Source organism: Coturnix japonica, chromosome 14 (assembly GCF_054131305.1).
Source record: "Coturnix japonica strain WE chromosome 14, WE-NBRP24, whole genome shotgun sequence".
NCBI lineage: Eukaryota > Metazoa > Chordata > Aves > Galliformes > Phasianidae > Coturnix > Coturnix japonica.
Genome location: NC_140676.1, coordinates 9,104,258 through 9,118,565, shown reverse-complemented (window position 1 = coordinate 9,118,565; position 14,308 = coordinate 9,104,258). Strand labels below are relative to the sequence as shown.

Sequence of the window (14,308 nt, the reverse complement as noted above, 5' to 3'; positions counted from 1 at the left end):
CTCATCTGGTATCCAATTCGGTGTTTCGTGTTGAGCTCTGTTGTGTGTTGGTTGGTTCTCTGTCTGCTTGTTTTGGGGGGAGGCTTGTGAGTCATTTTGCTTTTTCCTTTTTTTTCCCCCCCAGTACCATGGTCACTTCTACTGAAAATACAGAATTCTAAGCATAAGAATTGGTGCTTTTTGCTAAACTAAGTAACTTTATTCCTGTGTACATTTCCTTACTGATTGTACCAACTTGGTTTTGAACTATCAGGTACTTGCAGTGGAATTAATTCACTTAAATATGCAATACCACCTTGAATTTTGATTTTCTAAGATTATACAAATGTATGGATTACAAGTGCTGACTGAGGAATCTTGGCTTCTTGTGCTTTTATCACTAGATTTAACCTGTATGCTTAATTTGGGTACCCACTCCCACCACTGTTCAGGTTCACAGTAGCCAATCTTTTAATTCAGTGAAATTTAACTTCTTTGTTGGCAGTGGTAACTTTGCTTTATGAGCATAGTAAATGTTTGTCTTGTATTTTCCTTTTGGAAAGTAATCATAGAACATGCTACCTGGTTTTAGTCTATGTGCCATGACTTAAGTGGCAGTAGGCACAAATAGTACTGTAGTGTGCCATGACTTCAGTGACAATAGGCATAAATAACGCTGTGCAGGTTGCTTACGTAGCTGTTCAGTTGGGATTCTTTGGGTGTCCTCTGGCTGGTAGATTCCCAGTGATGCTTCAGTAGACGCTTTCTGCCACCTACCGTTTGCTTTGCAACACTGCTGGGTCTTTTCATTCTCTGCTTGGATTTTCAATGCTCTGACCCCACTGGAGTAATTCTTTTTAATCTAAGTGGTTTAATTATTGATTGGCTGATTTATTTATTTATTATTTTGTTCCCCTTTTCTCTCCTCCAGTTAGTTGTGCAAATGCATGATGTAACGTGGTTTAAATGAAGAATATCTGGGCTGACTAGAACTGCTGAGAAGAGCTGTACAGTTGGGACCTAAGTAGTACTTCCATTTCTCATTGTCTGTGCTCTCATCCATCCATTTCTGTCTATGGGGAAAACAAATCAAACATCCTGCCTGGCAGATGTGAATGAAAATAGGAGGGGGAAAAATTCTGTAGAACTGTTGCAACAGGTGGATTGCAACTTAATGAAGCAACTTAATTAAAGCTTGATGTAGAATAATTTCAAAATCTACACACTGGAAGGCATTAATCTCTAAAACAGTAACAGTAATTAGTTTGGCACTGTCAATAACAGTGAGCTGTGAGATAAAAGGCTGAGCTACTTTGTCTGACATACTGTAATAAATATATGCCCCAGAACTGCTGTGAAAACAAGACTGTCTGTTCATATGTCAGTCAGGCAAACACTAGACCTGTAAATTACCAGTCTGGCTTATTGCCTTGATGAACAAGATCTGTGGGGTTTGATTTGTTTTATTTTATTTTTTTTCCTGTTGTCTGGGACTCGGAGTCCCAGATAAAGAGTAATATCCTGTGCAAATACAGCCTGCAAGAGTAATTACAGTACAGTTGATTGGAACCTGTTGCTGCCCCACCACCTGAAAGCAGCATTTCAGCCCTTCAGCAGCTCAAGACAAGTTGCTGATTTTTCCAGTTCTTAAAACTGGGGAGCAGTCATGAATGTATATTATGCATGAGAATGTATTTTTATTTCTGCTTTGCTTTTACTACTGCTGATCTTTTGTAGCCTCACAGATGCTCTGACATAGAGGTATGCCAGAGGAATAACTCAAAAAGAAAATGTCAAAGATGATGTGAAGGGATTACTGCATTTCTTCTACATCATCTGGAGTTACCAGCATTCATTTAAGACTGTACTTGCTGTCAGGTAGGCACTTTCCAATGGAAAATAATACCTGCTTTCTAGAGCTCATTGTTGAAGTCTAGACAAAAATGTGTGTAAATTGCATTTAGAAAAGCAAAAGGAGGTACAGTTCTCTTTGAAGAGGAGAGCTGGTAAGTGACCTGTTGCTGTAGGCAGATATTGAACTGTACTTGGCTGGGCAGATTCAGTGCTGCGCTGACTAGATATGGGATCCCTTACCCACAAAGACAGCAGCTGCCTCGGGCACCTCAGCTGAACTGAAGCAGATGGCTGTTTGTGGAAGGTCATTACTTTTAGATTAGATTTCACCAAGTTGTCCTGTGGAGCATCAGTATAATGAACAGACCAAGTGATACCTTTAGAGGTATTCACTTTAGGCATGTACCAGGCCTCTCAGCTGCTGCTGAGCAGAGAGCCCTACCTGTCACTGCCATGGGGTAGAGCAGCCCCAGCTGCACAGCCAGGCAGTGTGCCTTCCCTCTGTGGGGAAAAACATTTTTCAGAGCTGAGCATCAACCTCTTAGAAGAAAAACGCGCACAAGGCTGTGCTTGGAGTCCAGCCAGGCAGCTGCAGTTGGGCAGCAGGAAGCACCCTGCAGGTGGCCTGTTCCCATCTCCTGCTTCTTGCACGAGGACTGTGGAAAAGCTTCATGATATTTTCCAGTTTCAGTCCTCAGCACCTTTGCCCCATTCTTTACAGCTTCCTACAAGGGCTGTTATCAGCTCAGCTGTTCCACCTATGCAGAAAACGTGCCAGGAAGGGAAGGCCAAAGCCCAAGAAGGAACTGTTTGACACATGGTTTGGATCACTGCTTTTTTCTTTCTTTGCTTTCAGTTCCTACGATGATTTGGCATAAGTCGTTCTGTCTTTGCACGCTTCTCTCAGCTCTGATCTTTGCATGACTTTTCTTGGCTCAACAAACATGACTCAGTGGATTAACGACTGTTACTACTTCACCTGTCAGCGTGCCATAAATCAAAGGCCCTATAAAGCCTTTGGGGAGAACGCAGAGAGGCTGAGCTCAGCAGCAGGATCCTTTGTTCGTGTATTGAGGTGAGTTGCAGCCTGGTTTCGCTCTGAGGCTTATTTTCTGATTTTGGTGTGGGAAAAAGAAGTTACACCGCACCAGCAGACGGATCGGGTAGATAACGAAATCTATGCAGAGCCGGAGGTGCGGGGCAGGCTCGGGGCCAGCAGCAGGACGGGGCTCGCTGCCTGCTCGGCCTTTGCCCTCCCGCAGCCGGACAGCACCTGGCTGCACACACCGCTCAGCTCCGCCCCGCCGCGCCCCCGGGGGCAGCACCCGGCGCTCGTCGAGGCGGCGGCGCGGTCCGGCAGCGCTCGGAGCCCCGGCGGAGGAACAGGGAGGTGAGTGCGGGGCGGAGAGGGGTCGAGCGGAGCTGGTGGGGTGAAGGGTGAGGGGGGCGGGGGGTCACCATGGTGGGGTGGGCGGTGTGTGTGGGGTGCGAGGCGAGAACCCGCCGGCTGCCATGTTAGTACGGCGGGCCGAGCGTGGTCGGAGCATTGGACGCTAACGATACACGCCGGCTGCTCGGGGGGCTGCGCGGTGTTCACGTTCAGCGCTGAGTTCTCTATCCCGGCTCCCGGCGTTACACGGCTCCGGAGCTGACTGCTCGCTGGCAGTGACCGCTCTCCTCGTGCGTTCTGGCTGAGGTTTGGGCTCCTGCAGCCGGGAGGAGAGAAGGCTCCGGGGAGAGCAGCCTTCCAGTGCCTGAAGGGTGATTAATAAGCGGGAGAGGGAGCGACTTTTTGCACGGTGTGGTAGTGGTGGGACAGGAGGGATTGGCTTTAAACTAAAAGAAGGGACATTGGGGTTAGATGTGAGGGAGCAGCTCTTTACTGAGAGGGCGGTGAGGCCTCTGAGCTGCCAGAGCTGTGGGTGCCCATCCCTGGAGGTGCCCAAGGCCGGGCTGGGTGCCCTGGGCAGCTGAGCTGGGAATGCACAGCCCACAGCAGTGAGTGGGGCTGTAGGGTCCCCTCCAACAAACTGTTCTGTGATAGGACTCTAGAAACACCATTTCTGTTCTGCTGAGTTTGCTGTTTTATTGGGTGAGGGTTGGGACTGCTTAAAATGCATGAAAATGTTGTAATGAGTTGCCTAACAAGCCCATTTTCAGACAGGTTTTTCTTTAAAGCAAAATGTAATAGAAAGTTGGCAATGATTTCCTCTATTATGCTTTTAGAAGTGCGGTTTGCTTGTTTTTTCAAGGGCGGCTTAACAAGAATAGTTATTGTTTTGTTTTCTCAGACCCTTAATGGTCTGTAAGCTCCTAATTCCAGGAAAATATTTCCACTATTTGTTTTTGACAGGAAAGTTACTATTCTTATCTTGATTTCATCTTTTTAATGGCATTCAGGCACTAAGTAACACTGAGCTCTCCTGGTCAGTCTAACTGTGGTTTTTGAATGTGTTTTCTTCAGTATTAGGCAGTTATTCCAGAAGCGTGCAGTACACAATATTTATTGTCACATCAACACATTTTTTTTTCCTTTTCTGAATCTCCTTTTCCTACAAATAACCGTACAGTAAAAGAGACAAGAGAGTTATGGGCGGAATCAGATATAATCTTTAAGCTAAAACTGTTTTTAAAAGGCTTTTAAATGCTGTCCCTCCTCACAGAAATGCCATTTTTGGTGAACTTGCTCTGAGTCACATTGTGACCCGATTCTTATGTGGTGCTATAGGAGTTGTGCTGCAGTAGCATTACGCAAGATTCTGTCACTGTAACAAACCACATCCTGAAAGTATTCAGAGTAAGTTTACCTCTCATGGTGACAGAACTAGTTTTACACAGATCTGCCCTAAGCAAAGAAGAGTGCATCACTGAGTGGAGGAGTGCTACGATAGGCTTTGCCTTTCCAGGCAGTGCTCTGAGGCACATCAACATGTGAGTTCATGCAACATAAGGGATGTTTTGTTGTGTGTAGTTCAAAGGACACTTGGTAAAAGTGCTGTATGTTACAGTGGTCTTCTGAAAGCTTAAGATTTCAGCTCAATTCAGTAGACCAATTACTGATTTTCTACTTCTTCTTTCATTTCTGCTATTCCTCTGTCTCTTTCTGTCCAAATCACAGGACTGCTCTGTTGAGGGAGTGCAGCTGTTAGTTTGAGAGTTTAATACTAAGGATTTTCCTGTTTGTTTTTGAACATCTGCCTACAAATGATGTTTCAGGTTGTTGTTTGTGCGTGCTCTAAAACAACTTCAAAGCAAAGAAATGCTGCGTTCTAGTCATTCCATTAGATGTTTGTTAGTTAAGGCACATCTCGTGTGTTTATGAGCATGCTTAATTTAAAACTATTCAGTCAGAAAAGATAATTATTCCTTACTTAGCATTACAAAAACAAAGTTCTATTCCCTTGGTCTGGGCGTGCTGTGCACTTCAGAACAGCTGTTCTCTGTGCTTGTTTCTCTTGCTTAATACAACCCAAACCTCAGGTTCATGAACTTCCAGAAATAGGCTGCCCTTAAAACTGTCACAGACGGAAGTTGCAGAAATTACTTGTCATTAAAATTCCTCTTCCTTAGTTGGAGAGAGTATGAAACATCTGCATTAGGTAGATTTTACTTCTAGTGCTTGACCAGCTCCCTCCCCATGGCTGAGTGAGGCTGTTTGCTACAAACAGCAGCCTGCACTGGGTAAGCAGCAAGCAGCCTTTTAAAGTGAAACTAATTTACCCAGAGTTGATGTTCTTTGGTGGAGAAGAGGATGAGAAGAATGTCTGTGTTTTGGGAACTTCCTTTAAAACAAAGCGGGTAAAATAACTTATACTGGGTATACTTCCCACGTTTCTTCTTCTCCTTCCCAAGCTGTTTATGCTTTGGGGATAATAACAGCACTTCTAAAGGATTTGGGGTACTCAACTGAAGGAGTTTTAGATGGCACATGAAGGTGCAGAACAAGTTGCTCAACTACGTCTCCAGTTTTGGAGAGAATTCTTGAAATTGACCTCTGGAACTTTTCTGGAAAATATTTGAGTTCTATTTAGTTTTCAAACTCCACTCTGTAAGTACCATAAATAAGTTCTACCCTTCTAAAGTGAACGATGATTCAAGGAATTAAACAAGAGGATGTGGACAAAAATCCTGCCATAAGTTCCTTTTCAAGTTATAACACCTTATTGGCAATGCTGCAATGAGGAAATGAATTGAAATGAGTTTATACCTGTTTTATTGCCGAAAAGCTTCAAAGCAGTATTTGTCATGTGCATTCATCAGAGGGAAAGATTTTGTTGGTTGTAGCAGAGGGAGGGAAACATTCATGGAGATCAACTTTGACTGACTTCAGGTAACACAATTGCACTACCCAGTGCTACACTTTATGGTTTTAACTCTTGTTTGTCAAGTGAAAAGTGTAGTTGTAAGCAAGGATACGTATGGATTTTCTGACCTTTTGTTTGCAACTGTTTTGCTGTTGTAATATTTGGGCATTCTCAAATATCTAAAATCCAGGAAGGTGTAAAGTGTTGTTTCAAGGAACTTTATTTTCCTGTCAAGTTTAGGGCTAAATATCTCTCCTGCAAAATTAGACTAGCCCATGTGTCCTTGCTCAAAGCATCGTGAAACTGTCTTGCTTACCATGATGTCTTGTAGCCCAGAGACCTGAGAGAAGGGGTCATTTGCTAGGATTCATTTGCTTGTATGAAATTTTAGTTTTCTGGCAGAGTCTATGATTTATTTATTTATTTTTTTTTAACCCTCTCCAGATTGCTTACAGTCAGTTTGGAAGTTCAGTGTTTTAGCTGCAACAAAAATTTAATGTTAGAATTCTTGCCTTGAAGACATATCTGGCCATATAAATAAATAAAAGCTGCCTTACATCATTAACTGGTACTTCTCCTTATCTTGCAGCTTCCCCACTTACTGAAAGATGTCACCAGTTGGAGCAGCATTGTCCTGTTCCTGTCTCCGTCCTGGTGTATGGCTGCTGCTGAAGCCAGGCATACAGAAGAAGAGCTCCCTTGGTTTGCATACAGCAGCCAGGTGTGCTGCTAAGGATTATTATGAAGTACTTGTGCTGGGTGGAGGCTCTGGTGGAATCGCCATGAGTGCTCGGATGAAGAGGAAAGTGGGGGCAGGGAATGTGGCTGTTGTTGAGCCAAGCAAGGTAAGTCTTCCTAATGCTGAAAGAAGAAGCATTTGATGTATGTGATCAGTTTGATCTGATTCTCATCCCTTTCCAGCCCTGCTTACTGTGGAGAGGAAGCCAATTAAGTTGATTTTAGTAAGCTCGGCATGATTATTTTTATTTTCCTGCCCATCACAGAGATGCATACATCCATCCAACTTTGTTATTTGTGTACATTCTTTTGTTAAGAATAGAATGTTAATAGATATCGCCTCCTATTTGGAGTGATGTGCCTTCATAATCAAGAGCAATTAAATTATTCTTAAATGTAAAAACATTTATTTCAGACTCATTACTATCAGCCTCTGTGGACCCTGGTTGGTGCTGGTGCAAAGCAGCTGTCAGCTTCTGCACGTCCAACAGAAAGTGTGATGCCTGAAGGTGTTGAGTGGATTAAATCTCGAGTTACAGCATTGGATCCAGATAAGAACTGTGTCAGGCTGGAGAATGATGTCAAGGTAATAATGTTAGAAGAATGTTATTCTGTGTCATGAGCTGTCTGTTCATCTCTGCAGATCCCTTGGAACTGCCAAAGGAATAAGGCCTTCCCCAGCATCTAGGAGGTTAGCTAATTTGCTTAGGTCTTATAAGAAGTACTTGATTCTAAAATCTATTTCTAGTAATTTTTGCAGATAACTGTGTGAGAACAACTACATCTTAAGACATCACTTTTGTTACAGGTCTTTTTCCTCTTCATAGAGAACTGAACAGAAAAGATGGAATGCCTTGCTTGAAATATCTGGTTTTGTGCGTAGCAAAGCCTGCGTGTTTAGCATTTTAACAGTAAATTATTATTCAAGCTTGATGCCTACATAACTAATGTCTGCCTTTATGGAACTATTCTGTCAGATGATTTAAATTTGCTTTGATATAATATTTTGTTGTGTTCAATCTTTTTATTTATCTAATTTTTTTCCATTTTCTCAACAGATATCTTACAAATACTTGATAATTGCCCTTGGGATTAGTCTGCATTATGAAAAGGTATTTATTTTACAGTAATCGTTCTTACTAGTTTTAATGGCATCACATGCCCTCATGATTCACTAAAGTAAATGGTTTTTCAGTGCACTTTCTTATTTCAGGATAATAACAAATCTAACACACTAATATGAAATAAAGAACCAGAGGGTAGCCTAATGACTTAAGTATGTCTGTCCATAAATCTATATGCAAAAAAACAAATTACCCTTAGAAAGCTCTTTTAAGATAGCTTTGTGCCTGTTAGTTTTCCTGTATGTTTTTTTTACAATGGCACTTAAAGAAAGATATTAGTGCTGCTGGTGCTAGGATGATTGTAGCAGTGCACAGGAAGAGGAAAAATACAAAGGCAGGATGTTTGTGGAGTTTGACTACTGGCTTTAACGTAACCAGCATGTGATGTAGTAATGTATTTGAGTTTCTTTTTTAATAGCTCCCAGTTGCACACACAAAGCAAGAGTTAATTAACCAAAGTCATGCCAAGTGAAGTTCAGCTGCTGATCTCGGCATAATGAGGAACTGCGTTGTGTTTTAGTAGTTTTATTCAGTCTCTGTGTAAATCTCTACAGTACAGCTTGGAAAGAAATAAACTCAGTATCTGGAAATCCAGAGTTTGGCAGCAGAAGCCGTGTGATACAGTCAGTCACTATTACTGCATAGTGAACTTAGTGAATAAAATTCACAGTAATAGATTAGTATGACATTAAACCCAAAGTGGCCAGTTTAAAGAAGTTGATTTCTCTTATTTGTCTTCACTATCAACATAGTTCCCGGTGTAAGCTGTAATGTCTCAAACACATTGCAGTGTATGTTACATGACTCAGTTTCCTCTTATAAGTCCTGCAAAGCATTACTGCAAAACAGGGACAACTGCCTTTCTCAAAAACAGATCTCTTGAGCACAGCAGAAGTAGTGAGAAAATAATTATTGGAGACAGAACCAAAGCAGAATATCTTTAAGAAATACTTCAGATATCTGAAAGTGAGCACTGAACATCTTTGTTCACTTTATGAATTTTTGTAACACTTTTAATGTGAGGTTTTTACTTACGATGATGTGGCACTGACTTTTCCTGTTCTTACTACAAATTTGATGCTTCACTTTATGCTGAACACTTATGGTATGGATGTTGCAGAACTGTCATTTTAGTAAATATTGCATCTATTAAGTCATCTACTAAGTAGAGCTTAGAGCTCTAGAAACGTATATTCAAAAATACCAACTAGCATATGGGCTGTTCTAACTGTGGGCCACTTAAATAGTCTTGAGAAATCTCAAGTCTCCATTTAACACTCGATGATGAAGACAAAATTCTTGCTGTCTATATGTTAAACCTTAATTTTGTTTTCTTAGATCAAAGGCTTGCCCGAGGGTTTTCATCACCCTAAAATAGGTTCCAATTATTCAGTTCATACAGTAGAGAAAACTTGGAAAGCCTTGCAAGATTTCAAGGAAGGAAATGCAATCTTCACTTTTCCAAACACTCCGGTGAAATGTGCAGGGGCTCCTCAGAAAATCATGTATTTATCTGAGGCTTACTGGAGGAAAGTAAGTATTCTGTTCACTCTTACAATGGCTCTTCCCACAGTTGTAAGGAAGGTTTGTTTTAAGGGGTTTGTTGTATTTCTTTTATGACAAATAAAAACTGCATGAGATAGAAATGACTCACAATTATTAAACGAAAATGACCAAGGGGCTTTTTCTGTTATTAATGTGTACAAAATGAAGCTAACTGAATTATGCATAAGCATCTTAGAAATTTCTGGAGTAACTTGCAGAATTCAGAATTTATAAGGGATGAACTGCTTAACCTGCCTAGAGAAAGCTACCAACACAGATGTTCTCAGCCTAATTTACAACTTCAGATGGAACACTATAATCATATTGGCTGGGTTTTTTACTTGTTGCTGTAAGTACTTAATATTTGATGCAGACTGTCTTTCTGCTCATCTGAGAAGTGATTATCCTCACTCGTCCTGGCACACAGTCTCAGTGACAGGAGAGGTTTTTGCTGGGCTGGGAAAGCAGATTTAGTGGAAACAGAAGACAGCTTCAAGTGAAAGTGTCAGACCTCATGCATGCTTTACATTTCATGAGCTGTCTACTGAGTGAATGTCTGAATAATGCATAGAACTGATGGTTTCAGAGTGGAGTGCTATGTAGTGGTAAGCTATTATATTTAACCTTCATACAGCATTGTTGTTCAGCATATTGCAGCCACCTCTTTTCAGTAGCAATCTGTGTGAAGCATCTTCAGTATCTCACTCTGAACGGGTGAGGCATCATAAATGTCAAAGTACAGGGATGTATCTTGTGTAATGTGCTGTGAAATAGCTGTTTCTGATGAGTTCTAGTGTTAATACTGCATTAAGCACTGAAATGCGCTAATAGTTCTGTCAACTCCAGTAGTGTGGCACAATTCTCTTGCTTCTGCTATCTTATCTTAGTAATTTGATCTTTCCATGCAGACAGGAAAACGACCCAAAGCAAACATAATGTTCAACACTTCACTTGGTGTCATTTTTGGTGTTAAAAAATATGCTGACGCGTTGCTTGAAATAATAAAGGAGAGGAATATTGCTGTTAACTATAAGTGCAACCTTGTTGAAGTTCGAGCAGACAAGCAGGAAGCTGTGTTTGAAAACCTGGACAAACCTGGAGAGACTGAAGTTCATCAGGTTAGGAGATTTCAGTTCTCTTTGGTCCTTTCTCTTTGTATATACGGTAACGTAACTGGTGTATTATAATAACATAATCTCTGTTGCTTTATTGTAAAACTGCCATTTCATCCTTTTAGTCACATCCTCAGTTTTCAAAGATTCAGAAGCTCAAAGCTAAGGTGGTGAGAAGGGGTGGGGAAAGTGGGGTGGAAGTAACAAACTGCACCTGGAGCTCTGTGTTCCTTGTGAATATAACTTGTCTCAGGCATAGATGGAGGAAAGCAAATTGCTGTTATGGCAGCTTACATGGTTTATATATGGCAGCTTACAGACTAATAAGGTTCCTGTTAATAAAGAATTTGGAACAGATGCATCTCAAATTTGAGAGCAGATTTTCACTCTATATACTTGTTTTTAAAACTTTTTTTTTTCAATATGTTCTTATATATCAATATAGGATGATGTGTTTTTATTAACTAGCCATTTAGTACTTTTTCTTTCTGTCTAGTATGAAATGCTTCATGTCACACCCCCAATGGGGCCGCCTGATGTACTTATCAACAGCCCTGTCTCCGATGAAAACGGCTGGGTAGATGTAAATAAGGAAACTCTACAACATAAAAAGTATCCTAATGTTTTTGGTATTGGAGATTGCACCAACCTTCCAACATCAAGAACTGCTGCGGCTGTAGGTAAAGGTGTATGTGTGTCTGTTCATGTAGTGATAAAAGTGTAGCAGTGCCAGTAAGCTTTTAAACCAGACATCGTTTAGTTTGTTACTCTTAAGGTCTTAACTCCATTTTGTTATTTCCTGTCTTTCAAAAAGTCTTCAGTCCCTTGGACTAACTGGCTAGTGATTGTACTGATGCCATCAGTCCTCCATTTTCTTATTCCACATACTTCACAGTTGGACTAGTTCTATTCTGTGTTCTCAGAATGGTGTAAAATGGAGTTGTTACTGAATTCTGGAAGAATGCAAGAGTAGCAAGTCTTTCTGCTCTATCTTAGAAGCTCACATGTATGTGTCAGCTGATAAGTTACAGCTGAAGAGTCACGTTTCTTTACTTGTAGCCACAGGGTACAGTATGAAAACACCTTAGGTATATAATATCATAACTAAAAATAAAAAAGAGAAATCTGAGGGTGAAAAAAAGGCTCTATGATATATTATTAGTCTAACAAGAAAAATGATATTTTGAAATGAAATGAAAATGCTGCAATAGGCAACTATTGCAGCATTAGTCTGGAACTTCCCTTGCAGCATTAAAAATGAAAGAGAGCAAGCAGAACTTACATGCTGCAGTCTTAAGTTTGGGAAGACCAAACAAGTGTAATTTAGCACAGGAGTAGACATATGCTAAAAACATGCATTTCAAGTTTTCTCAAGCCTTTTGCCTCCAACATGCAATGAGGCAAAAGCATTATTTCAAATATGATTTCCCTCCCCAGTCTCGGACTTGAAATAAGAAAAGCTGATTTGACACAAGTTCAGTTACAGCTGAATTATCCAACAGCATACACTGTTACTATTGTTTGCTGCAGTAATGACATTAGTTGCTGTCTAAAGCAAAGTCTTACTATATTTATATATAGATGTATTTTAAAAATATTAAGTATTTTATATGTTTTTCTGTTTATTCTTGTGTAGCTGCCCAATCTGGAGTGCTTGATAAAACTATTTCCCTGGTAATGAAGAACCAGTCACCAACTAAAAAGGTACCTACAGATCATGTCTTAGGGACAATGTTATTGTCCCTAATAGAACAGGAGGTTCTGCCAAGACAAGCAGTTAAACTATGTGAACTGAAGATAGAAAGGGCTTCGTGTCAGCAATGGAAGTGCTAAATAGCTTCTTACTGTGTATCATAATTTTAGTAAGTAATTGTAGTACTACTATAGTAGTAATTAAAATAGCATAATTATCCACAAGTTCTTCAAAAACTTGTATTTAAGTATTTGAGTTAAAAGAAATTAGGTTCTTCAAGATGGATTTAGTGTATGCTACTATAACCCCCACTCCAAGAAAACCCTCACAAACCTTACATGTCTATGCTAGGCACAACTTGTCTCTCCTGTACAGAAAGCTATCTTCTAAGAAGGAGTTAAATTTAGGTTTTAGTACTACAGAAGCTCTTCAGTCTGTAACTTTGTTCAGACTTCTTTTTGAGACCTAGCTCTCATTTTATGCATGTCTTCAGTTAATATTCCTGGACTGATACTCACCTGAGTATCGGTCTGTGCTGCTGTGATCCCCTGCAAGTTCTTACAGTTGTATTTGAGATAGTTTATATTCTGTTAAAAGACAGCACTAGCTCTCATTCTCTGCTCTTGTCACCTGTTCTGTTGGTTACATGGCCAGCAATTAATGATACAAAGCCCTTTAAGTAGTTGTTTAGGTTGACTCTAATTCGAGGTCTGTTACAATGCCAATCTACTATCTCCAGCTGAAAGAAAATGGGTTAGTTATGATCACTGACCCAAACTAGCAGACTTTTAAAACTTAATTAGCACTACAAATTCAGAAACCTGGAAACTTATTTTGAAATAAAAATGTTTATCACAAAGCTTGCAGTACTTGAACGTTTAGCCCTTAATCAGATTAATGAGAAGGGTGTATTCTTTGTTGCAGTATGATGGATATACCTCCTGCCCACTAGTAACAAGCTATAACAAGGTGATTCTAGCAGAATTTGACTACAATGCTCAGCCTTTGGAGACCTTTCCTATTGACCAAAGTAAGCAGAGGACAACAATGTACCATATGAAAGCTGATATGATGCCAATTCTCTATTGGAATGCGTTACTCAAGTAAGTATTTTAAGTCAGGGCAGGCAGAGCTGCTATGATTGTTTGTTTTTCAGGGTGAAGCCAGGTATCTGTTCTGGCTTACAATTCCTTGTAAGAACAGAAGTTGTTCAACTTATCCTGAAATCTAGCAACTGAAGTGTACGCTTAGTCATCACTAAGACCTCAGCTTGTTGAGTATTCTGGGTACCTTGCTACTAGTAGGTTTTGTGCAATATTTCACTTAGTACCTCTAGCACTCATCTTAGTAAATAGAAGTATCACATGAAAGAAAAAACCTTCCTCACGCTGTGATAACATGTACAGATAAATGTATTTGACTTGATGAAACAACTCTTCCTTTCCAGGGGATACTGGGGAGGACCGGCTCCTATCAGAAAGCTGATGCATCTAGGCTTGAAGTAAATGCTGGTTCTCAGCTGAAGTTCTTGAAGAAATAAGACTGGCCTTGTGCTGGATGTGTATGTATACTTCCTTTTGGACATCTCTTCAATTGACAGACTTCTTTAATCATCACGTTTTTGTCCCAACTTTAACTTTCTGCCTTACTACTTTCTTGTATGTGATCCAAGGCCTTAAATTAATAATGTATGTAGATAGCAGTTTCAGCTCAAGTGTCAGCTTGCCTTCAGCTGCAAGCCACTCACTACTGAAACTTCCTACAGTAATCAACGTCCTTAAATCAGTTTTGTATGTAAGGAATTTTCTGTGACTGTCTCCCAACTTCCTTACTTCCAAAATCTAAATGTGCACTTAATAAAATAATTAAATGCTAGTATTTGCATTATTCAGCTTTTCTCACACTTGAATTTTTTCACAAAAGCCTCGTCTATTTTTTAAGAGTAAAGTTTTGTGTTTG

The 14,308-nt window shown here is 40.3% G+C and overlaps 1 protein-coding gene across 11 annotated transcripts; it reads left to right on the top strand.

Annotated features, from left to right (window-relative positions):
* The first annotated feature begins 164 nt into the window (after positions 1-164).
* SQOR (sulfide quinone oxidoreductase) lies at positions 165-14,224 on the top strand. Of its 11 annotated transcripts, XM_015872935.3 has the most exons (11): positions 165-1,857; positions 2,690-2,908; positions 6,727-6,982; positions 7,291-7,461; positions 7,934-7,987; positions 9,338-9,532; positions 10,453-10,662; positions 11,153-11,336; positions 12,293-12,360; positions 13,274-13,452; positions 13,797-14,224. In XM_015872935.3, the coding sequence occupies exons 3-11, from the start codon at positions 6,746-6,748 to the stop codon at positions 13,852-13,854; spliced, it is 1,356 nt and encodes a 451-aa protein (XP_015728421.1). In that variant the 5' UTR covers positions 165-1,857; positions 2,690-2,908; positions 6,727-6,745; the 3' UTR covers positions 13,855-14,224. The 11 variants fall into 11 exon arrangements, 5 of the variants coding, with proteins under 5 accessions (XP_015728421.1, XP_085371587.1, XP_015728423.1 ...); XM_085515461.1 differs by having other exon boundaries at positions 1,476-2,908; XR_014934348.1 differs by lacking the exons at positions 165-1,857; positions 2,690-2,908 and adding an exon at positions 3,148-3,223 and having other exon boundaries at positions 11,153-11,332.
* The last annotated feature ends 84 nt before the right edge of the window (positions 14,225-14,308 follow it).